The sequence below is a fragment of the Natator depressus genome, chromosome 15 (genome assembly GCF_965152275.1).
Source record: "Natator depressus isolate rNatDep1 chromosome 15, rNatDep2.hap1, whole genome shotgun sequence".
In the NCBI taxonomy this organism is placed as follows: domain Eukaryota; kingdom Metazoa; phylum Chordata; order Testudines; family Cheloniidae; genus Natator; species Natator depressus.
Window position 1 is genome coordinate 3,322,883 of NC_134248.1, and position 25,665 is coordinate 3,348,547.

Here is a 25,665-nt window from a genome sequence, read left to right on the forward strand (position 1 = left end):
TCACCACCCTCTTAGTGAAAAAGTTTTTCCTAATATCCAATCTAAACCTCCCCCATTGCAACTTGAGACCATTACTCCTCGTTCTGTCATCTGCTACCATTGAGAACAGTCTAGAGCCATCCTCTTTGGAGGGTAGCCTGCAGCTGTGCCATTATCTGTTTCTTCTCCTTCTGCAGTGGCAGGGCCCTGGTGCAGGAGTCGCAGGTGGTCGCACGAACGGGGACACCTCCCTGGAATGCTCCCCCAACGCCTCCTGGACTGCAGGTGAGTGAGCAAGGGCCAGCATGATTCTGGGAGGGAGAGGATCTAGGCCCACCCAAAACTAAAGACCCGGCCCCTAAAGCGAGGAGCGGGGCCACGAGGCCAGAAAGCAGCAGAGCACTTGGGACAGCAGATGTAAAAACAGGATGGGAGTGAAGGACAAGGGGTCAGAGTCAGGGCACTGGGCAGGCTGAGCGAATGATGGGACGAGCTTGTTCCTGGTGTGCTTTGTGGAAGGGCAAACCCCCCCAGTGCAGGGGAAGCTGGCTAGCGAGCAGCTGTTGCTGGGGAAGCCCAGAGGCTCTGTTCAGAGACAGCTCAGAAATACAAACCCCTCCCTCTTGGAGCTGCAGAGTTGGACTGTGCCCATTTCAGATTCCCACCGGCCAGGCCCCGCGTGTGGACTCTGCCATGCTCTGATACACAGCGTGGGAGTTCTGCTGCAAGCCTCCGATAAACAAAGCAGCTGAGGTTTCTAGTGAATTAAATATGAACTCAAATGATGCTCTCAGCAGCACTGCCCCCCGGCAGTTTCATCCGTTTTTGAATTCCGTTTATTTTGAACTGCCCCCTAATCTTGAATTCTGAGCACGCTGCAAGATTTTGAACTGAAAACACAACTGCGTCATCAACTTTGTTGGGGGAGGGAGGTCCTGGCAGCCAAGGTGGGGGCCATGGGGTCAGGGAAGGTATCAGTGTGGGATGCGGTTGGGGATTTTGTGATTATTGCATCAGACAGCTGGTTTTGCTAAAACAATCAGCAGTGAAATAGTTAATGAAGTGATCATTTAAATGGGCATCAACTTCAGAGTTAGTACCCCTTCCACGTGATGAACTAGGGCAGTTCACGCTTCCTGGTGCTCTTGTGTCAGGCTCTCTGCAGACTCAGGCAGGCTCAGTTGCACCTGTCACACTTGGTTCATGTTTGGAAGGTTTTCCTGGCAATCAGAACTTATGTTTTAAATGAAAGCTTCCCTGCTGGAGCCCAGTTCTGCAGCAAGGCGAGGCCCTGCCAAATAGCTGTGGGCTTGTATGGGAAATAAAGTCTCAATAGTATTGGGCTAAATATTCTCTGATCCGCTTCTTGATAGGTCTCATTTGCTCCCTGCCTGATGTCACAGTCCTCTGCTTGTGACATCACAGCGATGGCCAGAGCAGCCAGTCTCTGCTCAGCCCCACTCCAGGAGGGCAGATGGGTACGTCTGCAGGGGAGGGGTCTCTGGGCTGCTCGGAGGAGGAGGAGCAAGGACTTGTGTTGCAGTTCACACTCTGCAGGTCTGTGTTGCTGCTGATACGCAGATCAAGGGCTCGGCTGAGGGTACGGGTCCCAGGCAGAGCTGCTTGCTGCTGACACACAGATCAAGGGCTTGGCTGAGGGCACGGGTCCCAGGCAGAGCTGGGTGAACTGGTGTAACTGCATTGAAGCCAACAGAAGTTCGAATTTGGCCCATGAACAGCATGGTGCTTGGCAGGGATGCCGCTTGGCCCCTTCATCCCTGTGTTGTTTCAGAAGGCTAGGGGAGGGAAGTGGCAGCTGGGAAGGGAGGTGGGTGGAATGCTGCAGCAGTGTGTTTGGGGTGGAGTGCATGTGAGTGGGGCAGACAGAACAAGGGTGAGGAGCTGGTGGGGGAGCAAAGGGGGTGGTCACTGAGCAGGGGGTCACTGCTGGCGGTAGGGGGAGCCATGCGACGCCATGTGATGGGGGGGCAGGAGAACCATCTGAGGCTGTTCTGGGAGCACTGCAAGGCTTTGTCCTTTAACAGGTGTCAAAGTGGAACTAAGGGGTTAACTGAGGGCGGGTCTTTGAAGCGAATAACCAATTGCAGGAATCGCTTGTGGAGAAAGTGATCAGGAACAGTCGGCATGGATCAGGAACAGTCAGCATGGATTCACCAAGGGCAAGTCATGCCGGACTAATCTAGTTGCCTTCTAAGATGAGATAACTGGCTCTGTGGATGACGGGAAAGCGGTGGACGTGTTGTTCCTTGACTTTAGCAAAACTTTTGACATGCTCTCCCACAGTATTCTTGCCAGCAAGTTAAAGAAGTATGGGCTGGATGAATGGAATATAAGGTGGATAGAAAGCTGGCCAGATTGTCGGGTCTACGGGTAGTGATCAATGGCTCCATGTCTAGTTGGCAGCCGGTATCAAGTGGAGTGCCCCAAGGGTCGGTCCTGGGGCTGGTTTTGTTCAATATCTTCATAAATGATCTGGAGGATGGTGTGGATTGCACCCTCAGCAAGTTTGCGGAAGACACTAAACTGGGAGGAGTGGTAGATACGCTGGAGGGTAGGGATAGGATACAGAGGGACCTAGACAAATTGGAGGATTGGGCCAAAAGAAATATGATGAGGTTCAACAAGGACAAATGCAGAGTCCTGCAGTTAGGATGGAAGAATCCAATGCACCACTACAGACTAGGGACCGAATGGCTAGGCAGCAGTTCTGCAGAAAGGGACCTAGGGGTTACAGTGGACGAGAAGCTGGATATGAGTCAACAGTGTGCCGTTGTTGCCAAGAAGGCCAATGGCATTTTGGGATGTATACATAGGGGCACTGCCAGCAGATCGAGGGATGTGATCATTCCCCTCTATTCGACACTGGTGTGGCCTCATCTGGAGTACTGTGTCCAGTTTTGGGCCCCACACTAGAAGAAGGATGTGGAAAAATTGGAAAGAGTCCAGCGGAGGGCAACAAAAATGATTAGGGGACTGGAACACATGAGTTATGAGGAGAGGCTGAGGGAACTGGGGATGTTTAGTCTACGGAAGAGAAGAATGAGGGGGGATTTGATAGCTGCTTTCAACTACCTGAAAGGGGGTTCCAAAGAGGATGGATTTAGACTGTTCTCAGTGGTAGCAGATGACAGGACAAGGAGTAATGGTCTCAAGTTGCAGTGGGGGAGATTTAGGTTGGATATTAGGAAAAACTTTTTCACTAGGAGGGTGGTGAAACACTGGAATGCATTACCTAGGGAGGTGGTGGAATCTCCTTCCTTAGAAGTTTTTAAGGTCAGGCTTGACAAAGCCCTGGCTGGGATGATTTGATTGGGGATTGGTCCTGCTTTGAGCAGGGGGTTGGACTAGATGACCTCCTGAGGTCCCTTCCAACCCTGATATTCTATGAAAGGTGCAACAGAATTGGTTGCAATACAAGCTTGCTATTCCTAGGCCGGGATTGGCCGAAATAACCTTTGTGACATGCTGATTGGACGGGAGGCTCAGGGTGCAATGGGTCCTGCACAGGCTATGAAATCTGAGTGGTTATAGGGACCCAGTGGCAAAGCCCTGGGCCTTGATCTGCCGCCCATAGTGAGCCCTTCCCTATGGGGACAGGCCCTGGCGGGGGGAGGAGCGTGTGTTATAAGAACATAAGAACAGCTATAGTGGGTGAGACCAAAGGTCCATCAAGCCCAGTATCCTGTCCTCTGACAGTGGGCAATGGCAGGTGCCCCAAAGGAAATGAACAGACAGGTTATCATCAAGTGATCCATGCCCTGTCACCCATTCCCAGCTTCTGGTAAACAGAGGCTAGGGACACCATCCCTGCCCATCCTGGCTAATAGGTCCATCAATGGCTATCTTCCATGAATCTATCTAGCTCCCTTTTGAACTCCGTTATAGTCTTGGCCTTCACAACACTCCCTGGCAAGGAGTTCCAGAGGTTGACAGTGCGTTGCGTGAAAAAATACTTTCTTGTGTTTGTTTTAAACCTGCTACCTCTTAATTTCATTTGGTGTCCCCTTGTTCTTGTTTTATGAGAAGGAGTAAATAACACTTCCTTGTTTACTTTCTCTGCACCACTCATGATTTTATAGACCTCTGTCATATCCCCCCCTTAGTCGTCTCTTTTCCAAGCTGAAAAGTCCCAGTCTTATTAATCTCGCCTCATACGGAAGCCGTTCCATACCCCTAATCATTTTTGTTGTCCTTTTCTGAACATTTTCCAATTCCAATATATCTTTTTTAAGATGGGGTGACCACATCTGCGCACGGTATTCAAGGTGTGGGTGCACCATGGATTTATAGAGAGGCAATCTGATATTTTCTGTCTTATCTATGTTACCAGATAGTGACCCCTAAAGGTGACTGAGTGATGTTGACGGTCCCTGGAGGGAGACTCCACCATTCCAAGGAGGTCTCCAAGATGACGGCCACACTGCTGGGATGCATGCGGTGGAGGGAGGGGGGATTTGGGCTGACATGCTGGCACTCAACACTGGAGGCAACCAAAGCCAGAGGCTGCTTTCCCACATGCCAGCCTAAGGCGCCCATCTTCCCCAGCCCCTTCGCTTAATACCTGTCCCACGTGTGCAAGAAACACTCCACAAAGGAGCAGGGAAACCGTGGGTGGCCAACAGCAAGTGGTTCCACTTAGAAGGTGTAGTCTGGCACCCAGACACTGCGGTGATGGGCTTTCATGAGTGGGTGACTGCGACACTTCTAGAAAGGAACAAGAAAAAGCCCCGGGCGGGTGGGATTTTATGGTTTGCCTCCTGCCAGAACAGAATCTACACCAAATAAGCTTTAAAATGACAAATAGGAGCGTATGAATAGCCAGATTGGATCAGAGCAAAGGGGGACCAGCATTCTGTCTCTGAGGGTGCCCAGTGCGAACTTCAGAGGGAAGTGTGCGAACCCTGCAGTGGGCAAGTACAGTCCCATAAATACCTGCAGAGAGAAGGCAGGTAATGGAGGCAGCATGGCCCAATGGGTAGGACATGGCGGGAGACTCTGGAGACCTGGGTTCTGTTCCTACCTCTGGCTTCCTGTGTGTTGTCGAGCAATCGACTACTTCTCTGCCCCTCAGTGTCCCCCATCTGTTCAATGGGGCTAGCGGTACTGACCCTCCTGGGTAAAGCAGGGAGAGATCTGCAGATGAAAAGAGCAGACTGTCCTGTCTTCTCACAGTAGTGAGCTTGAACGCCTTTGCAGAGGAAGAAACCGGCTTGTTGTTAGTATAATGATATTTACAAATCAGTTCCGCCTTCATTTAGCTTTCAGGACCAAGTTCAGAGTTGGGTGGATTTTCCCCCCTGCAAGATCAGACATTGCTAGCAGCTCCTCGGGCAGAACAGAGCGGGCAAGGCAGGAACTCGGCTGCCCCGTATGGAGTGCTAGCTCTGAGCCTCCCGGCTGGATGGCCCCTGCTCTGTTTCCCATTGAGATGTGCAGGCCTGGGAAAGTGAGGGTGCTCGCCAGTGTAATGGTGGTTTGTGGAGGGACTCACAGCTCTTTGTTTACTTCCCTCCCCTGTGCAGAGATGGAAGGATGCTGTGCGAACCAGGACGGCACCTCCTGGGGCGAAGCCGGCCCCTCTCGGAAGGAGGAGTACGGCTGGAGGCTGCTGCATCTCCTTGGCTCTGAGCAAGCCCCGGAGAACCTGGGGGACCAGAGCGACTCGAATTCCATCTGCACGGAGGACTTTGCTGCCAGGTTTAGGGACGGCATGGTCGACCCCTTGGTGAATTCTGATGGGGAAGGGGATGTGCCAGCTGGAGACTCTGCTGAGGAAGGGAGCGTTCCGGGAGTCAAAGCCAGGAGCACTGGTCTCTCCCCCGCCGCGGAGACGTTTGAGGCTGTGGCAGAGGGGCGAGAAGGGGACTTACCCCTGGCTTTGTCCAGCAGCATGGAAGGGCCCCAGTCCCTGAGCTCTAGGACCAGGAGAGAGAGCCTGGAGTCTCTGGGGGGCAGGATATCCAGGCTGAGCCAGCTCAACTCCATGGACACCCCAAGCAGCACAGACCCGGGGAAAGCCAGCTCCACGGGAAGCCGGGCTCCCGGACTAGCCCCGCCTGAATGGGTGGAGACCTCGGAGGAAAGCATTCCCTGGCCTCTGGAGGGCTCTTCCAGATGGATCCAGGACTCCTGGGAAAACTCCCTACCTTTTAGCAGCCCCTTGCTCGTGGAGGAGCTGGGCCCCAGCCAGCCACACAGAGCTCTGGGTGCCGGTGCCAGCGGCACGAGAGCCTGGGCCGGAGAGTCCCAGCCTGTGAGGACAGCTCCGAGTCTGTCCGGGAGGAGACAATCTGAGCATGGGCACATCTGGTCCCACAGCCCATCTCACTCTGCACCCACAGCGGCCCGCAGCAGCCCTTCACTGGCCTCCAGAGGGGAGAAGAGCCCCCGGCTAATAGCATCCCCCTGCCCCGACCAAGGGCTGCCCCTGGAGAAGCTGGGACATCAAGGCTCAGCTTTGCAAGGGTTTGGTGCCACAACACAGCTGGCTAGTAGCCCTGAAAGCGCCCAGACATCCCTAGCTATGGTTAGCGATGGCTGCGTGGTGAGGCAGGGTGGGGTTGGTCCAGGAGATCCCAAGAGGGAAGCCCCAGAGCTGCTGCAACAGGGGTCGGTGATTCCCCGGGGACCGTCGGGAAGGGGCGTCACTCGTGCTGTGGCTAGCAGAGGCGGGGAGAGAATCTGGCGGAGCTGTGAGCTGCAGTCTGGCCCAGCGGAGAGGGGAGCTCACGGCCTGACACTGTGTAAGTCTGGAGCACAGGGCTGAAAGTGCCGTGGAGTTGGCTGGACTCTGCAGGAGTCTGGCTGGCTCCAGAACTAGGGCTGGCTCGTCCCCCTGCCCTGTCACCATGGAACTGAGTACGTGGGGAGAAAACGTTCATCGCTGAGCTCGGGAGGAGGGTGTCAGCATGGATGGGAAGCACTGGATCAGCACATGGGGGAGCAGTGACAGTACGTGGGGGGGACGCTGTGACAGCACAGTGGGGGCTGCATTGGCCATTGGGGTGAGATGATGGAGCTCTTGTGGACTCTTCCTGGCTCATAAGGGGTCTGACAAACTCCCCGGGGAGTGCCACATTCCCAGTGATCACAGACATCCTTGCAAGCTCAGCAAAGCCCCATGGGACCTGGCCAGTCTGTCAAAGGGGATGGGCAGGGCCCGGTCACGTCCCCACCCCGTGGGGCACTAGCAGGGAAAGGTGCTTGGGGCTGCCCTCCCTTGGGCAGGGACACACATGCATTTCTGCCATGCTGCGAATGAAACAGACACAACCAGTTGTTCCCGCCTTCCACCAGTGCTCCCAGTGCCGGAGCAGCGCTGGCTGGTTGCCTGTCCTGGCTTTGGCAGCGGGGGAGCTGGGGGGCAGGGCCTGGGGAGTGGCTGGGAAGAGAAGGCTGTGGCAACACAGGGCTGGGGTTCCCGCGTGACAGCAGGGACGGGACGGGCAGTGTGGAGTGACACTGCAGCAGCGTGGGAGCGGATCAGGGGCATGGTGGAAGACAGGGAGAACCCTGGGGCTGGGTTACTCGCGTGCTGTGCAGCTGGGGGTGAGACGCCGCCCCGCCTGGAGCACCTGCCGTGCTTTGCCAGAGGACGTTGCAGCGTGGCTGGCCAAGGGCATGTCCCGGTCCCGTCCCCACCAAAGGGGGTGTTAGCAGGGGATTGGCCTGTGCTCAGGGCAGTGCAGGGAAAGTGACTGTGATTGGCCCCTGCACTGCAGGGCAAGGGGGACCCCCTGCTCCTCTCTCAGTGGGGCTCGGTGGTGTAACCCTGGGGCAGGGCCTGAAGCTCGGGGCAGGGCCAACCCAGCAACAGGAGTGGTTGGGGGCTGGGCAGGGCCCCATGGATTCCAGGAGCGGGGAGGAAAGGTCAGTTCCTTGGGGCAGGAAGCTGAAGGATTCTGGGGTGGGCAGGTAGCTGGAAGGGGGTGACAGATGGGGCCCCACAATGTGGTGGTCCAGGCACCCTGTCTGTGGGTGCTGGGGGGAGGTGTTCCCAGCTGGTGAGGAGGGAGCTGGGGCACCACGAGGGGAAGGTTCTGGGCTCCTAGAGCCGCCCCTGCTTTCCTGGTTACCCCCACCCCGACTCCCATGGACTCTCCCTGTTCAGTGCTGGGTGGGGGGGAGCAGGGGAAGCCCCGAGGCCCTCCCCCAGTCATTGCTGAGGGGAGAGTTCCGCCTGGCCCCCGATTTGCCTGGCCATTCAGCCTGGTGCCCCGGGGGGGGGCCTGTGCTACCAGCAGCTCTGTCCTGCAGCCACACGGCCCATGATGCAGGAGTGCATGTGTCTTCCAGGAGCCCCTGGCTCCCGGCTCCAGTTCTCACCCTCTCTGTAGGTCCTAACCCAGGGGCAGGCGTCTCCGAGAGTCGTGAGATACAGAGCAGCCTGAACCCAGCTTGGGACGAGGGCTATCCGGGGCCCTGCAACTACAAGCACGTGGCTGGTAAGAGGAGCTGCCGGCTGGCTGCCGCTTCGTGGGGAAAGCGCTGGGTCCTGCCCAATGTTCTCTCTAATTTTTGACCGGCCATGTGCGCAAAACATTTCTTCTGTGCAAATTTTTGAGAGGCCGTGTGCGCAAAAAATTTCTTCTGTGCAAACCGTTGTGCTTCTGTGCAAATTTTTGTGTGTGTGGTGTTTCGCCGTGTGCGCGGGGTTTAGGATCTGTGTGTGCGCACACGCGCACAGCTTAGAGGGAACAGTGGGCCTGCCCCCAATCCTGGGCCTGCGCCTGCCTGGGATCTGTGCCCTCCCATCGATCTGCTCCTCTCCTGGAAAATGGGTGATCCTGTCCCGGCCTCACCTGCTGGTCCCCCACCCTGGGAGATGCCTGCGCTCCTTGTCTCTGCAGGGAGGGTGGAACAAATGCAGGATCTGGGGGAGGACAGAGCCTCTGGGTTTGTGCCGTGGCTGGGGCTGGGAGAGCAGAGGAGTCACCCCTGGTCACAGGTTCAGTTGGGCGAGAGGGTGGCAGGGAAACCCCCCTCACTCTGGGGTCAGCTGTGTTTGGCATCTCTCCCATCCTCCACTCATCCTCTTTCAGGCGTCCCCATCACCAGTTTCGACACCGTCACCATCGACAGTGACCTGGACTCAGTGAGGACGGAGACAGTCCAGGTTCACCTCTGCAGGGCCATCAGCTGCCGGAAAGGTATGGCCTGGGGCTCAGCCAGACGGCAATTCCCCAGGGAGCTCATCAGTGCCCTCAGTGAATCCCCCTTATGTCTCCTCCTCCAGACCAGCCTCTCTCTGCCCCCTGGCCCTGCTCTCGCTGTCGCAGGGCGATGGAGCTGCACTGGGGGCGTGGGGATGGAGCTGCCCCTTGCAGCTGTGCGGGCCCCGCTCTCTCTTGTTCCCGTCCCAGCCCACAGGTGACAGTGCCTGCTCTGCTCTCTGTGTGGAATGCACCCCAGACCCCCCAGCGCATTCACACCTTGCTGCTGGGATCCCAGCCGCTGCCCCCCTGACCCCTCCAGCCCTGCTGCATTAGCCACATACTGTTAGGGGCGATTGCCTTAGCAGGGTGGCTCAGACTCAAAGTCCAGGCTGGCTCCCTGCTCCCCATAGCTCCTCCTGCTGGCTCTCGGGTGCACTTGCTGTCCCAGGAGCTAGTCTACTATTGCTGTGGAGACACAATGTTTCTCTTCTCCAAACAGCTCCTGGCCGCAGCACCAAGGGGCCCTGCTACCCACGGAGAGACTCTTTGGGGTAAGTGCTGGTGAGAGTCCACCAGCTCGGCCCCTGGTGCAATGCCAAGCAATGATGGTCCTGTGGAGACTCACGCCCAGGGCTCCCATTATCTGTGGCACTGCAACCTGCCACAGCGCCATGCCAAATCCTGCAGACAAGATCACAGGAACGGCCGCACTGCTCAGATCAGTAATCCATCTAGCCCGGTGCCTGGCCCTGACAGTGGCCAGTGCCATATGCTTCTGGCAGGCAGCGGTTCAGGGACATAGGGTTGCATCCCTGCCCGTCCTGGCTAATGGCCTTGGACCTATCCTCCATGAACTGAGCTAGTTCTTTTCTGAACCCTGTTCTAGTCTTGGCCTTCACAACATCCTCTGGCTAGGAGTTCCACAGGTTGACTGTGTGTTGTGTGCAGAAATACTTCCTTTTGTTTGTTTTAAACCTGATGCCCATTAATTTTATTGGGTTACTTCTGGTTCTTGTGTTATGTGAAGGAGTAAATGACACTTCCTGATTTACTTTCTCTGTACCACTCCTGGCTTTAGAGACCTCTAGCATATCCCCCCTTAGTTGTCTCTTTTCTAAGATGAACAGTCCCAGTCTTATTAATCTCTCCTCGTATGGAAGCCGTTCCACCCCCCTTAATCATTTGTGTGGCCCTTCTCTGTACCTTTTCCAATTCTAATATAACTTTTCTGTGATGGGGCGACCAGAACTGTACACATTCGTGGTGAGGGCATCCCATGGATTTATATAGAGGCAGTAAGATATTTTCCGTTTTGTTATCTATCCCTTTCCTAATGATTCCCAATATTCTGTTCACTTTTTTGACTGCTGCTGCATACTGAGTGGATATTTTCAGAGAACTATCCACAATGACTCCAAGATCTTTCTCGAGTGGTAACAGCTAATTTAGACCCCATCATTTTATATGTATAGTTGGGATTATACTTTCCAATGTGCATTACTTGCATTTATCAACATTCAGAGTAACAGCCGTGTTAGTCTGTATTCGCAAAAAGAAAAGGAGGACTTGTGGCACCTTAGAGACTAACCAATTTATTTGAGCATAAGCTTTCGTGAGCTACAGCTCACTTCATCGGATGCATACTGTGGAAACTGCAGAAGACATTTCCACAGCATGCATCCGATGAAGTGAGCTGTAGCTCACGAAAGCTCATGCTCAAATAAATTGGTTAGTCTCTAAGGTGCCACAAGTCCTCCTTTTCTTTTTATCAACATTGAATTTCATCTGCCATTTCTTGCCCAGTCACCCAGGTTTGTGAGATCCCTTTGTAACTCGTCTGCTTTGGACTTAACTATCTTGAGTAATTTTGTATTGTCGGCAAATTTTGCCACCTCACTGTTCACCCCCTTGTCCACATGATCTTTCCGGCATGTCTCTGCTCATCCTGCCCTCCAGCAGTGGCAATGAGACTGCATTGCAGCAGGATGATGTAGTGATTAGCGCAGGGGGTTTGGAAACCAGGATTCTGGCTTAGGCTCCGCTGCACCCTGCAGGAAGTATCTTGCATTTTTGGGTTGTTTTTTTTAAAAGCCACAACCTGATCTGAGCAGGCCAGTGCGGCTCGGCTGCTCCAGGGAGCCACCAGCTGAGATGTGAATTCTGAAATGATCAAGAGCTGCTGACACAAGGCTGGATGGGACTACATCCAGGCCCCCCAGCTAATGCAGTGTCATTCCACTGGCTCATGCAGAGTGGGTTCCCCTAGCTTTCAGGCCTAGACACAGTCCCCTCCTGTCCTGCATCAGCATCTCTTGGCCATTTTGACAGTCCTCCTGCAGGCTGCAGTACTCCCAGGTGGGGCACTCTCCCTTGCATTGATCCTTAGTTGAGGCACAGGGTACTGGCACCTCCACTTGACTTTGGAACTTTCCTCTTGACCTTGGAGCACAGAGCCTGCCAACTCCAGGCACTTGGAGGCTGGGTACGAAGAAGGCTTTGAGGTGGGCCACCGGCTTCGAGCCAGCAGCCTTATAAAAAGGCAGCCAGTTGCAAACCAAGTGAGCAGTGAACAGAGGACAGGCAAACAGAGGGAGTTTGCCTGGCAGTTTGCCTGCAGGGAGTTCGCACAGAGTGTTTTTGCCTTTCAGGCTCCAGTGAGCAGTACATACAACATCTGAGGAGCCTCTTAGAAGGAAGACATGGATAGTGAGGAATCAGTTGTTGTGACCTGCTCAGAATGTGCCATGTTTGTCTTTCTCCCAGAGGACAGAAGTGATTTTGTCTGTATGAAGTGCAAGCTGGTCTACATATTGGAAGAGAAGGTTAGAGGACTAGAGAACCAAGTATCATCCCTGCGTTGCATCAGAGAAAATGAATAGAAGTCAGTGTTTGGTTCTGGAAGCAAAACATGCTGAAGAATCAGAGAGTGCAGAGCAGAGCGGGGAAGAATATTGGTAGCATGTGACCTCGAGAGGAAGAAAGAGGAGAACCTATGTACCTCCAATGCAGATAGAGGTGCACAACCATTTTCAGGCTCTCTGCACAGGTACTATGGCGGAGAATGGTTTGGAAGAGCCCTCTGAGGGAAAGTATCAGAAGGAGACCCCATTGGCCAGAAGGCATGGGATTAATTGTCCTAGGAATGGGGGTTCCATGACCACCACACCCAAGAGGAGGAGACGGGTGGTGGTGGTCGGAACTCCCTCCTAAGGGGGATGGAGTCATCTATCTGCCGACCAGACCGGGAGACTCGAGAAGTGTGCTGCTTGCCTGGAGCTAGAATCCAGGATGTGACGGACTGTTTGCCAAGACTGATCAAGACCTTGGACCTCTACCCCTTCCTGCTTCTCCCCATGGGCACCAATGATATTGCCAAGAATGACCTTGAATGGATCACTGCAGACTATGTGGCTCTGGGAAAAAGGATAAAGGAGTTTGAGGTGCAAGTTGTGTTCTCGTCCATCCTCCCTGTTGAAGGAAAAGGCCTGGGAAGAGACCGTCGAATCATGGAAGTCAACGAATGGCTACGCAGGTGGTGTCGGAGAGAAGGCTTTGGATTCTTTGACCATGGGATGGTGTTCCAAGAAGGAGGAGTGCTAGGCAGAGACGGGCTCCACCTAACGAAGAGAGAGAAGAGCATCTTCGCAGGCAGGCTTGCTAACCTAGTGAGCAGGGCTTTAAACTAGGTTTGCCGGGGGATGGTGACCTAAGCCCAGAGGTAAGTGCGGGAGTGGGATACCAGGAGGAAACACAAGGAGGAGGGTACAAGATGAGAAGCCTCCTGATTCATGCTGAGAAAGTAGGGCAATCGGCTAGTTATCTTAGGTACATGTACACGAACGCAAGAAGCCTGGGAAACAAACAGGAAGAATTGGAAGTCCTGGCACAGTCAAGGAACTGTGACGTGACTGGAATAACAGAGACTCAGTGGGGTAACCCACATGACTTGAGCACTGTCGTGGATCAGTATAAACTGTCCAGGAATGACAGGCAGGGGAGGAAAGGTGGAGGAGCTGCATTGTCTGTAAGGGAGCAGTATGACTGCTCAGAGCTCCAGTCTGAAACGGAAGAAAAGCCTGTTGAGAGTCTTTGGGTTAAGTTTAGAGGCGAGAGCAACAAGGGTGATGTCGTGGTGGGCGTGTGCTTTTGACCACTGGATCAGAACGAGGAGGTAGACAAGGCTTTCTTCGGACAACTAACTGAAGTTTTCAGATCACAGGCCCTGGTTCTCATGGGGGACTTCAATCACTCTGACATCTGCTGGGAGAGCAATACAGCGGTGCACAGACAATCCAGGAAGTTTTTGGAGAGTGCTGGGGACAACTTCCTGGTACAGGTGCTGGTGGAACCGACTAGGGGCCGTTCTCCTCTTGATCTGCTGCTCACAAACAGGGAGGAATTAGTAGGGGAAGTAGAAGTGGGTGGCAACCTAGGCAGCAGTGACCATGGGATGGTTGAGTTCAGGATCCTCACAAAAGGAAGAAAGGAGAGTAGCAAAACATGGATCCTGGACTTCAGAAAAGCAGACTTTGACTCCCTTAGGGAACTGAGGGGCAGGATCCCCTGAGAAGGTAATATGAGGGGGAAAGGAGTCCAGGAGAGCTGGCTGTATTTTGAAGAAGCCTTATTGAGGGCACAGGAACAAACCATCCCGAAGTGCAAAAAGAATAGCAAATATGGCAGGCGACCAGCCTGGCTTAACAGTGAAATCTTCAGTGAGCTTAAACTCAAAAAGGAAGCTTACAAGAAGTGGAAATTTGGACAGATGACTAGGGAGGAGTATAAAAATATTGCTAGAGCATGCAGGGGTGTAATCAGGAAGGCCAAGGCACAATTGGAGTTGCAGCTAGCAAGGGATGTGAAGGGTAACAAGAGTTTCTACAGGTATGTTAGCAACAAGAAGAAGTGTGGGACCCTTACTGAATGGGGGAGGCAACATAGTGACAGATGATGTGGAAAAAGCTGAAACAATTAGGAGTTCTTGTGCCACCTTAGAGACTAACAAATTTATTTGGGCATCAGCTTTTGTGGGCTAGAACCCACTTCATCAGATGCAGGGAGTGGAAAATACAGGAGCAGGTACAAATACATGAAAAGATGGGAGTTGTCTTACCAAGTGTGAGGTCAGTCTAACGAGAGAATTCAATTAACAGTAGGATACCAAGGGAGGAATAATAACTTTTGTAGTGGTAATGAGAGTGGCCCATTTCAAACATTGACGAGAAGGTGTGAGTAACAGTAGGGGGAAATTAGTATGGGGGAAATGAGGTTTAGGTTTTGTAATTGAAGTACTCGATGCTTTTTTTGCCTCGGTCTTCACAGACAAGGGCAGCTCCCAGACTGCTGCACTGGGCAACCCAGTATGGGGAGGAGGTGAGCAGCCCTCAGTGGTGAAACAACAGGTTAAGGACTATTTAGAAAAGCTGGACATGCACAAGTCCATGGGTCCAGATCTAATGCATCCGAGGCTGCTGAGGGAGTTGGCGGATGTGATTGCAGAGCCATTGGCCATTATCTTGGAAAATTCATGGTGATCGGGGGAGGTCCCGGATGATTGGAAAAAGGCAAATATAGTGCCCATATTTTTAAAAGGGAAGAAAGAGAACCCGGGGAACTACAGACCGGTCAGCCTCACTTCAGTCCCTGGCAAAATCATGGAGCAGATCCTCAAGGAATCCATTTTGAAGCACTTGGAGGAGAGGAAGGTGATCAAGAACAGTCAACATAGATTCACCAGGGGCAAGTAATGCCTGACCAACCTAATTGCCTTCTGTGATGAGATAACTGGCTCTGTGGATATGGGGAAAGCGGTGGATGTGATATATCTTGACTTTAGCAAAGCTTTTGACACGGTCTCCCACAGTATTCTTGCCAGCAAGTTAAAAAAGTATGGATTGGATGAATGGACTATAAGGTGGATAGAAAGCTGGCTAGATTGTCAGGCTCAGCGGGTAGTGATCAATGGCTCCATGTCTAGTTGGCAGCCAGTATCAAGTGGAGTGTCCCAGGGAATGGTCCTGGGGCCAGTTTTGTTCAACATCTTCATTAACAATCTAGATGATGGGATGGATATCACCCTCAGCAAGTTCGCGGATGACACTAAACTGGGAGGAGTGGTAGATACGCTGGAGGGTAGGGATAGGGTCCAGAGGGACCTAGACAAATCAGAGGATTGGGCCAAAAGAAATCTGATGAGGTTCAACAAGGGCAAGTGCAGAGCCCTGCACTTAGGAAGGAAGAATCCCATGCACTGCTACAGGCTGGGGACCGATTGGCTAAGCAGCAGTTCTGCAGAAAAGGACCTAGGGGTTACAGTGGACGAGAAGCTGGATATGAGTCAACAGTGTGCCCTTGTTGCCAAGAAGGCTAAGGACATTTTGGGCTGTATAAGTAGGAGCATTGCCAGCAGATCGAGGGAAGTGATTATTCCCCTCTATTCAGCACTGGTGAGGTCACACCTGGAGTTTTGCCCCCCCCCACCACTACAGAAGGGATGTTGACAAGTTGGAGAGAGTCCAGCAGAGGGCAACGAAAATGATTAGGGTGCTGGGGCACATGACTTACTAGGAGAGGCTGAGGGAACTGGGGTTATTTAGTCTGCAGAAGAGAGGAGTGAGGGGGGATTTGATAGCAGCCTTCAACTTCCTGAAGGGGGGTTCCAAAGAAGATGGAGCTCGGCTGTTCTCAGTGGTGGCAGATGACAGAACAAGGAGTAATGGTCTCAAGTTGCGTAGTCGGGGAGGTCTAGGTTGGATGTTAGGAAACACTTTTTCACTGGGAGGGTGGTGAAGCACTGGAATGCGTTACCTAGGGAGGTGATGGAATCTCCTTCCTTAGAGGTTTTTAAGGTCAGGCTTGACAAAGCCCTGGCTGGGATGATTTAGCTGGGGTTGGTCCTGCTTTGAGCAGGGGTTGGACTAGATGACCTCCTGAGGTCCCTTCCAGCCCTGATATTCTATGATTCTATGAAGGGGTGGCCTATCTGCGCTGCACTACCTGCTGCTGCTCTTACAGGTGCCTGGGCTCCAGCGGTGCAGTCACTGACGAAGAGGAAGAGAAGGAGGAAGAGGAAGAGTTCCTGTGGTCTCGTGGCAGCGCTGAGCGAAGGAGCAGCAGCCCTGCGAGGTGGAGCTCAATACCAAGCAGGGCAGAGTCCAGCTGGGAGGACACCAGGAAGGAAGCCTGCATGGAGCACAAGGTGCTGTTCCTGTGGCAGAGGGCGATTCTCCCATGGGTGTTGGGATGGTGGGTGTACTGCAGATAGGGCAGCCCTGGGCACCACTGTGTGTGACTGGGAACGATGCCTGTGAAGTCCAGCTTGGGGGGGGGGGGAACCCGGCTTTCCAGCTGGAGAAGGGTGGAGCCAGCAGGGGAGACGTTGTATTTTGGGGTTTTGTAGGGTGGTTCAGAAGGGGTTGACAGCCACGCTCCTGTCCAGTGATGCCCCAGAACCCAGACAGAGGCTATAGCAATGGCACTGGCTGGTTGCCCTTGAGCTCAGTGGCAAAGCTCCCCACTGGCTTCGGTGGCAGTGGGAGCAGGAGGACAAGGGGGCCCTGAAGGAGGATGAGAGGGATCGTGCATCCCCATGACCCACTGCAGAGGCACCAGGATTGGGCGGCCTGTGGTTGGGATCTGCTGGTCTTGCTAGTGAGGCAGGGCTGGAGGGATAAGGGTGTCAGGAAAGGCTGCTCCCCTGAGTGTGATTCTCCAAGCACGGGGACTCCCCAGAAAGAATTATTGACCTCCTGGCTCTGGGTGTGGCCTGGGAACGTACCTGTACTGCAGGTGCCCACCTCCCCGGCGGTCTCTGCGCCTTGCTTTGCTCTGAGCTGATGGCCAGCCCGGCTCATTCACTTGTTACAGCTCTCCCCGGCCACTGCATGGCGCAGAGCAGACCCATGGCGCAGGACCTCCCTGCTGATAGGGGGATCCCAGAGGAATCCATCGCCAGACTGCAGCAGGTGTGCTGGCTCCTGACTCAGGGAGTGGGCACGAGGGAGGTCGAGAAGCAGATGGAGGCTGCAAGGTGGGGACTGAGGCAGGTAGCAGAGTTGCCTGAAATTGACATAAGGAAGTGCAGAGAATTGTTACAAGGCAGCTCTTGCATGAGACCGTAGCAGCGCATGGAGCTACATACTATTCTGGAAATCCAGGCAAGGGCAGTGATCCCACCAGCAACGTAGGAAATCCCAGAAGCACAGCATAGCAATCCTGTCTCCTGTACCATAGCAGTAGCAGTGTTGTCCAGTAGTAAGAGCAGGGTGCTGGGGGTCTGGTGACTGCCTTCTAGTCCCACTCCTGACACTTCCTCCCCACATGGCCTTGAGCAAGTTACTTAACCCCGCTGCCCTTTAGTTTACAATGAGGATAACACACTGCCCACCCTTTTATAACACTGGAGCCTTTGGGGTTATATCAGAGCTAAGTGTTGTTCCACCCAAAGTAACTGCATGGGAAGAACACGGTCAAGGCTGCAGAATTCAGCCCTCCAAAGATGGGAAATGCTGGAACTAAGATTCTTCTTTGAGAGCTGGTCCGTGTGAGTATCCCACACGGGTGTGTTTGTGCGCTGGGGGCCCGAGTCCAGAAGTTCTAACAAGCCATGTCCAATAGTAGTTCTCCGCGTGGCCCAGTCCGAGGGCACAAGAGGCAGTGCGAGCTGACATCTCTCCAGTTCCTTCTCACTGCCACTTGGCCTGAGTTGGAATGCCTGTGTCCACAGATGTCTCCAGCTTTTATTCTTAATACTTGGTAAATCAATTTGTAAATAGTTTGTAGTTTTTATGTTAGCGTAGCTAGAGTTTTTAGGATAGTTAGCGTAGGTAGTTTTTCCCCCGTACCGGAGACTTCCTCCCTGCAGCCTGGGACTATACCCAGGGTTCCAGGTTCAAGAACTGTGTCTCCTGCCCTCACTTCTTCTCTGTGAGTGATGAGTATCAGCGCGGTCTCTGCTGGTTGGGTGAGACACAAATTCTGCAAAGTGCAGAATCTGTCACTCTTTTCCACTGCGAACTTGCCAAGTTCATGAGCTTAGATTAAAGAAACACTGTATAGAGAAGGCTATGAGGCGTCACTCTGATCCAGGCCAGGGAGACCCCCCCGTACATCGGCCCCATCGGATGAGCAGTGCCCCTCTGAGCATGAGCTTAGGAACAGTGTCTACAGCTGCTAAGCCCAGGACTCTTCTTCCCAGGCTTCCCATGACCGTAAGGGGCACTCTGATGACTCTCTCATGATCAGATCCCCCCAAATCTGTCCATAAAAGAAGGGATCCCTTCCTGAGCCCGCCCATGCTGGGCAAGCCTTCACATGCAAATCCCATGGGTCCAGGTCCGTGAAGTACCCCCAGGCTGGAGGGTACAGTGCACAAGAAGAAGGATTTTTCGGTGGCTCTGGCTTCGAAACACAAGGACTGACACCAGCCGGCTCCATCCAGAAGTGTTGAACCTGCTTCTTCCTCCGTGCTGTCCCATCCTCCTAAAGACCCTGCCCGGCTACGGATTCCTGGGACATGTCGGAACCGTTGGCCCTGACCACTGGGTTGTCTGTACACCTACATTACACTAGAGGATATTTTTTTCCCTTATCCCCAGTCTCCTCTCCTCACCATCCCAGTCCTTCTGAGGGACATTGCTGTGCCAGAAGACAAACCTGTGTCAGTGTCACTGGAGCCATCCCCTCTCCAGCTGCCAGGCAGGAGCATGCACCCTCCGGTACCATCCACCCCACCACTGGAGGAAGAGCAGTTCTCAGACGCTCTGGCTGGTCAGTCATCTCCTCACAGAGATCTCAGCCCTGATAGACGGTTGAAGAGATCTGAGCCCCATCCTCCCTGATGTGACTTCTCCAGAGACCACTGGTACCCAATGCCGTGGGGTCCCCCCTCACCTGGTCGATCCCTCCTTTTGGCCATATTGGGGCCCCTGGAGCCCCTATGGGAGACGCCCTGGATCTGTCCATGAATCCTACCACACCTCTCTTACTCAGCACTCACCAGATCCGACAGAGTACGAGGAGGACAGAGACCCAGATTTGCAGGTACTGACAGGAATCTTGTCCTCATCTCTGTCTGAAGCTGTCACTCCATCCTCACCCTCTCCGCCGGACGACCATAGGCAATACCAGGAGCTGCTTCGGAGGATAGCCAATGACCTCCAGAGGAGATCCAGGACTTCCTGCACTGGCTTCTGGCTATTCTGCAGCCTACAGGTCTGAGCAAGGTGGCGCATCTGGTTAACGAGGCCATCAGGGAGCCAGCCAGAGTGGTGTGGCATAACCCTGCCTCCTGCGCCCCCATGCCTGAAAGGGCCGAGAGAGGCTGTTTTGTCTCTGCCAAAGGGGCTGAATTTCTTTTCTCCCACCCAGCACCCAGCTTGCTGGTGCTACAGGCAGCTGTGAAGAGAGCAAAATTGCGTCATCCCAAACCCACCCCCATTGATAAGGCCTTGAAGAGGGTGGACCTGTTGGGAAGAAAGGTCCTTTCCCTGCAATTCTGCTTCACTAACTATTGGGACTTGTTAGCGAATAGGATTTTACCAATCACTCCAGCCTGGCCAGTTTTAAGGATAATCTTCCCCCTGATGACAGAGCCCAGGTTCAGCCTCCCTTAGAAGAGGGCACGTTAGTGGCTAAGGGTATGTCTACACTACGAAATTCGGTCAAATTTATAGAAGTCAAATTTTTAGAAAGCGATTTTATTACAGTCGATTGTGTGTGTCCCCACTTAAGACCATTAAGACCATTAAGTCAGCGGAGTGCGTCCACAGTACTGAGGCTAGCGTCGACTTCCGGAGCGTTGCACTGTGGGTAGCTATCCCACAGTTCCCGCAGTCTCCGCCACCCAGTGGAATTCTGGGTTGAGATCCCAATGCATGATGGGGCAAAAAACATTGTCGCAGATGGTTCTGGGTATATGTCATCAGGCCCCCATTCCCTCCCTCCCTCCCTCTGTGAAAGCAACAGCAGACAATCGTTTCACGCCTTTTTTCATAGATTACCTGCACAGACGCCATACCATGGCAAGCATGGAGCCCGCTCAGCTCACCGTCACCGTACATCTCCTGGGTGCTGGCCGACGTGGGACTGCATTGCTACACAGCAGCAGCAGTGGCTGCTTTTGGCAGCAGACAGTGCAGTACGACTGGTAGCCATCCTCATTGTGTCCTGGGTGCTCTGGCCGGCCTTGGTCAGGTCGGTCGGGGCGCCTGGTCGGACATGGGTACTCCTGGCAGACCTCCGTAAAGTCTGTCAGGGGTGTCTGCACATAAATGGGAATGACTCAGGTCATTCTCTTCTTTAAATTTTGTCTAATGGAGATTCAGTCCTGCTTGGAATATTGGCAAAGGGATAGCTCTCCCAGCCAACTGCACCGTCTGCTGCCAGCCTACCCCTCCCTCCCTTTGTGAAAGCAACGGCTGACAATCGTTTTGCGCCTTTTTCTGTGCGGGTGCCATATTGCTGTCAGCATCGTCATCCACCCGCCGCTTCCGCTGCCACTCTGCTCTCCTGCTCACGCCATACCAGGGCAAGCATGGAGCCTGCTCAGATCACCGCGGCAGTTGTGACCGCTCTAAACACCATGCTCCTTATCATGCAGTATATGCAGAACCAGAACCTGCAAAAGCAGGCGAGGAGGCGATGGCAGCACAGTGAGGAGAGTGATGAGGGACATGGACACAGACTTCTCTCAAAGTACGGGCCCCAGCAGTTTGGCCATCCTGGTGGCAATGGGGCAGGCTCATGCTGTGGAACGCCAATTCTGGGCCCGGGAAACAAGCACAGACTGGTGGGACCGCATAGTGTTGCAGGTCTGGGACGATTCCCAATGGTTGCGAAACTTTCGTATGCATAAGGGCACTTTCATGGAACTTTGTGACTTGCTTTCCCCTGCCCCGAAGTGCCAGAATACCAAGATGAGAGCAGCCCTCACAGTTCACAGGCGAGTGGCGATAGCCCTCTGGAAGCGTGCAACACCAGACAGCTACGGGTCAGTCGGGAATCAATTTGGAGTGGGCAAATCTACTGTGGGGGCTGCTGTGATGCAAGTAGCCAAAGCAATCACTGAGCTGCTGCTATCAAGGGTAGTGACTCTGGGAAATGTGCAGGTCATAGTGGGTGGCTTTGCTGCAATGGGATTCCCTAACTGTGGTGGAGCTATAGACGGAACGCATATCCCTATCTTGGGACCGAACCACCAAGGCAGCCAGTACATAAACCGCAAGGGGTACTTTTCAATGGTGCTGCAAGCACTGGTGGATCACAAGGGACGTTTCACCAACATCAACGTGGGATAGCCGGGAAAGGTACATGACGCTCGCATCTTTAGGAACTCTGGTCTGTGGGAACGGCTGTAGCAAGGGACTTACTTTCCAGATCAGAAAATAACCGTTGGGGATGTTGAAATGTCTGTAGTTATCCTTGGGGACCCAGACTACCGCTTAATGCCATAGCTCATGAAGCCGTACACACGTACCCTGGACAGTAGTCAGGAGCTGTTCAGCTATAGGCTGAACAAGTGCAGAATGGTGGTAGAATGTGCATTTGGATGTTTAAAAGCGCGCTGGCGCAGTTTACTGACTCAGTTAGACCTCAGCGAAACCAATATTCCCATTGTTATTACTGCTTGCTGTGTGCTCCACAATCTCTGTGAGAGTAAGGGGGAGACGTTTATGGTGAGGTGGGAGGTTGAGGCAAATCACCTTGCTGCTGATTACGCGCAGCCAGACACCAGGGTGGTTAGAAGAGCACAGCAGGGTGCGCTGCGCATCAGAGAAGCTTTGAAAACCAGTTTCATGACTGGCCAGGCTACGGTGTGAAAGTTTTGTTTGTTTCTTGATGAAAACCCGCCCCCTTGGTTCACTTTACTTCTCTGTAAGCCCACCCCCCTCCCTTCCCCCCTTTGATCACCGCTGGCAGAGGCAATAAAGTCATTGTTGTTTCAAATTCATGCATTCTTTATTAATTCGTCACACAAATGGGGGGATAACTGCCAAGGTAGCCCGGGAGGGGTGGGGGAGGAGGAAAGCACTGGGTGGGGTGGGGGAGGAGGGGAGGATGGAAGGACAAGGCCACACTGCACTTCAAAACTTATTGAATGCCAGCTTTCTGTTGCTTGGGCAGTCCTCTGGGGTGGAGTGGTTGGGTACCCGGAGGCCCCCCCACCGCGTTCTTGGGCATCTGGGTGAGGAGGCTATGGAACTTGGGGAGGACGGCGGTTGGTTACAGAGGGGCTGCAGCGGCGGTCTGTGCTCCTGTTGCCTTTCCTGCACCTCAACCATACGCCGGAGCATATCAGTTTGATCCTCCAGTAGCCTCAGCATTGCATCTTGCCTCCTCTCATCACGCTGACGCCACCTCTCCTCTCACTCGTCCCTCTTGTCCTCGCGTTCATTTTGTGCTTTCCTGGACTCTGACATTGTCTCTCTCAATGCATTGTGCTGGGCTCTTTCAGCATTGGAGGCCTGCATGAGCTCAGAGAACATTTCATCACGAGTGCGGTTTTTTTTAGCTTCTAATCTTTGATAGCCTCTGGGACGGAGATGGATAGGGGAAGTGATGAAACATTTGCAGCTGCGGGAGGGAAAAAAGGGAGATTAGTCTTTAAAAAGAGACATTTTAGAGAACAATGAGTAGACTCTTTCATGGTGAGCCAAGCTGTTAACATTACATAGCACGTGTGCTTTCTTTACAAGGTTGCATTTTGCCTCTTATATCGAAGGCCTGCTGGTATGGTGTGAGAGATCACACACACAGGGCCGGTGGGCAACAGAATTCGGCTTTCAGGCAGCCATGGTAAGCCACAGTCTTTTGGCTTCTTTAACCTTCCTAATGTGTGGGAATGGTTTCAAACAGCAGCACCCTCATTTCACATACCAAGCACCCATTGCATTGGCCATTTAAAAGGAGGGGCTGCGGTTTTCAGGTTAACGAGCAGCACAAACCCAACTAACCCCCTACACCCCTCCACACGCACCAAATTCTCTGGGCTGATCGCTTCACCCCTCCCCCACCACGTGGCTAACAGCGGGGATGATTTCTGTTCAGCCACAGGCAAACAGCCCAGCAGGAACGGCCACCTCTGAATGTCCCCCTAATAAAATTCCCCTATTTCAACCAGGTGACCATGAATGATATCACTCTCCTGAGGATAACACAGAGAGATAAAGAACGGATATTGCTTGAATGCCAGCAAACACCGGGACCATACGCTGCCATGCTTTGTTATGCATTGATTCCAGACTATGTGCTGCTGGCCTGCCATGGTAAAGTGTCCTACCATGGAGGACGGAATAAGGCTGCCCTCCCCAGAAACCTTTTGCAAAGGCTTTGGGAGTACATCCAGGAGAGCTTCATTGAGATGTCCCTGGAGGATTTCCGCTCCATCCCCATACACGTTAACAGACTTTTCCAGTAGCTGTACTGGCCGTGAATGCATCCCAAGTCTTCAGGGCAAATTAATCATTAAACACACTTGCTTTTAAACCGTGTATTATATTTACAAAGGTACACTCAGCAGAGGTCCCTTCTCCACCTTCTAGGTCCGGGAGCCCGCCTTCGGTGGGTTGGGAGGGTACTAGATCCAGGGTACAGGGTACAGTTTCTGGCTGTCAGGGAAAACGGTTTCTCCGCTTGCTTGCTGTGCTTCAACCTCCTCCTCCTCCTCCTCGTCCCCAAAATCCACATCCCTGTTGCGTGAGAGTCCATTGACAGAGTCCGCGCACAGGGCTGGGGTAGTTGTAGGGGCACCTCCTAGAATGGCATGCAGCTCATCATAGAAGCAGCATGTCTGGGGCTCTGACCCAGAGCGGCCGTTTGCCTCTCTGGTTCTTGGTAGGCTTGCCTGAGCTCCTTAAGTTTCATGCGGCACTGCTGTGGGTCCCTGTTATAGCCTCTGTCCTTCATGCCCTGGGAGATTTTTTCAAATATTTTGGCATTTTGTCTTTTGGAACAGAGTTCTGATAGCACGGATTCATCTCCCCATACAGCGATCAGAACCAGTACCTCCCGTTCGGTCCATGCTGGAGCTCTTTTGCGATTCTGGGACTCCATGGTCACCTGGGCTGAAGAGCTCTGCATGGTCACCTCTGCTGATGAGCTCACCACACTGGCCAATCAGGAAATGAAATGCAAAAGTTCGCGGGGCTTTTCCTGTCTACCTGGCCAGTGCATCTGAGTTGAGAGTGCTGTCCAGAGCGGTCACAGTGGAGCACTCTGGGATAGCTCCCGGAGGCCAATACCGTCGAATTGCGTCCATACTACCCCAAATTCGACCCAGCGAGGTCAATTTCAGTGCTAATCCACTCGTTGGGGTGGAGTACAGAAACCGGTTTTAAGAGCCCTTAAAGTTGGAAAAAATGGCTTCATAGTGTGAACAGGTACAGGGCTAAACCGATCTAACACTGCTAAATCTGACCTAAACTCATAGTGGAGACCAGGGCTAAGACTTCCCTTCATGCTGTGGTGGACGTAGTGGATACTGCATCAAGGGGCTTAGCCCCTAGCATAGTCATGAGGTGTGTGTCTTGGCTTTGCCCTGACAGCAAACGTAAACAAAGAACAGTCCCTTTTAACACCCACACAGATGATAAACTTGATCGTGGTAACACTGGGCTCCTTGCAGCAAGAGCTTTCCTCCCCATGGACAGATGATAGCTAATGAGCAATCTGACTGTGGTCAGGATGTGCCTTTGTCTTCTAAGCCACATGACACCATTCATCAGGCTTCATCTAGACTGCCTACAAGCTGGGCTCCTGTCTGTCTACTCACCAGACAGGGAGTGCATCAACACCAGGGTTACTGTTCCTGCCATGGCCATTGCCTCTCTTACCAGGCAGTCGAACCCGGATTGAGCTAGAGTTGGCGTCCCCTTTGTCACTCTGCCCCCAGTGCTGCCATCGTGGAGCTCACTTGAACAGGGTCTCTGGAACCACAGGGAGGCAGGCAGCACATTGATCCACTGCAACTGTGGGCACACCGCCTGTCAAGAAGGGATCTTCTCCTGCTCATTCAATCTTTTCATGTCCATGTGATGTCAGACAATATCACCACAGTCTTTTACATAAGCAGACAGGGCGGAGCAAGATCTCCCCCCCCCTTTGCCTAGAAGCAGCCAGGCTTCGGAACAAGTGCATCAGAAACCACATCACTATCCAAGCCACATACCTTCTGGGTGCCCAAAACTCTTTAGCAGACAACCTGGGCAGACACTTCTCTGCGGATCACGACTGGGAGATGCACAGCTCTTCCCTGAGCGAGATACTTACTCGGTGGGGAACACCTCAATGGGATCTCTTCGCATCCCAAACGATCAGGCTTCCCTTGTACTGCTCAACAGGAGCTGTGGGTCATGGCTCTCAGGGCGATGATCTCCATTGCCATGGACACACAATCCCAGGTGTGCCTTTCCCCTGTTCCCACAGGGCTTGCGAGATCCGTCAGGACAGGGCCGGGGACATTCTCCTAGCACCCATCTGGACCATACAGTTTTGGTTTCCGGAGCTCCTGAGG

At 53.3% G+C, this 25,665-nt stretch overlaps 1 protein-coding gene across 1 annotated transcript in view; it reads left to right on the plus strand.

Annotated features, from left to right (window-relative positions):
* LOC141999369 (uncharacterized) overlaps positions 1-25,665 on the plus strand; it is a 73,362-nt gene that overhangs the window by 6,538 nt on the left and 41,159 nt on the right. Inside the window, exons 4-9 of the mRNA XM_074972714.1 lie at positions 177-264; positions 5,523-6,743; positions 8,337-8,444; positions 9,042-9,149; positions 9,655-9,706; positions 16,170-16,353. Coding sequence (XP_074828815.1) covers positions 177-264; positions 5,523-6,743; positions 8,337-8,444; positions 9,042-9,149; positions 9,655-9,706; positions 16,170-16,353 — 1,761 coding nt within the window. The remainder of the gene's footprint in view (positions 1-176; positions 265-5,522; positions 6,744-8,336; positions 8,445-9,041; positions 9,150-9,654; positions 9,707-16,169; positions 16,354-25,665) is intronic.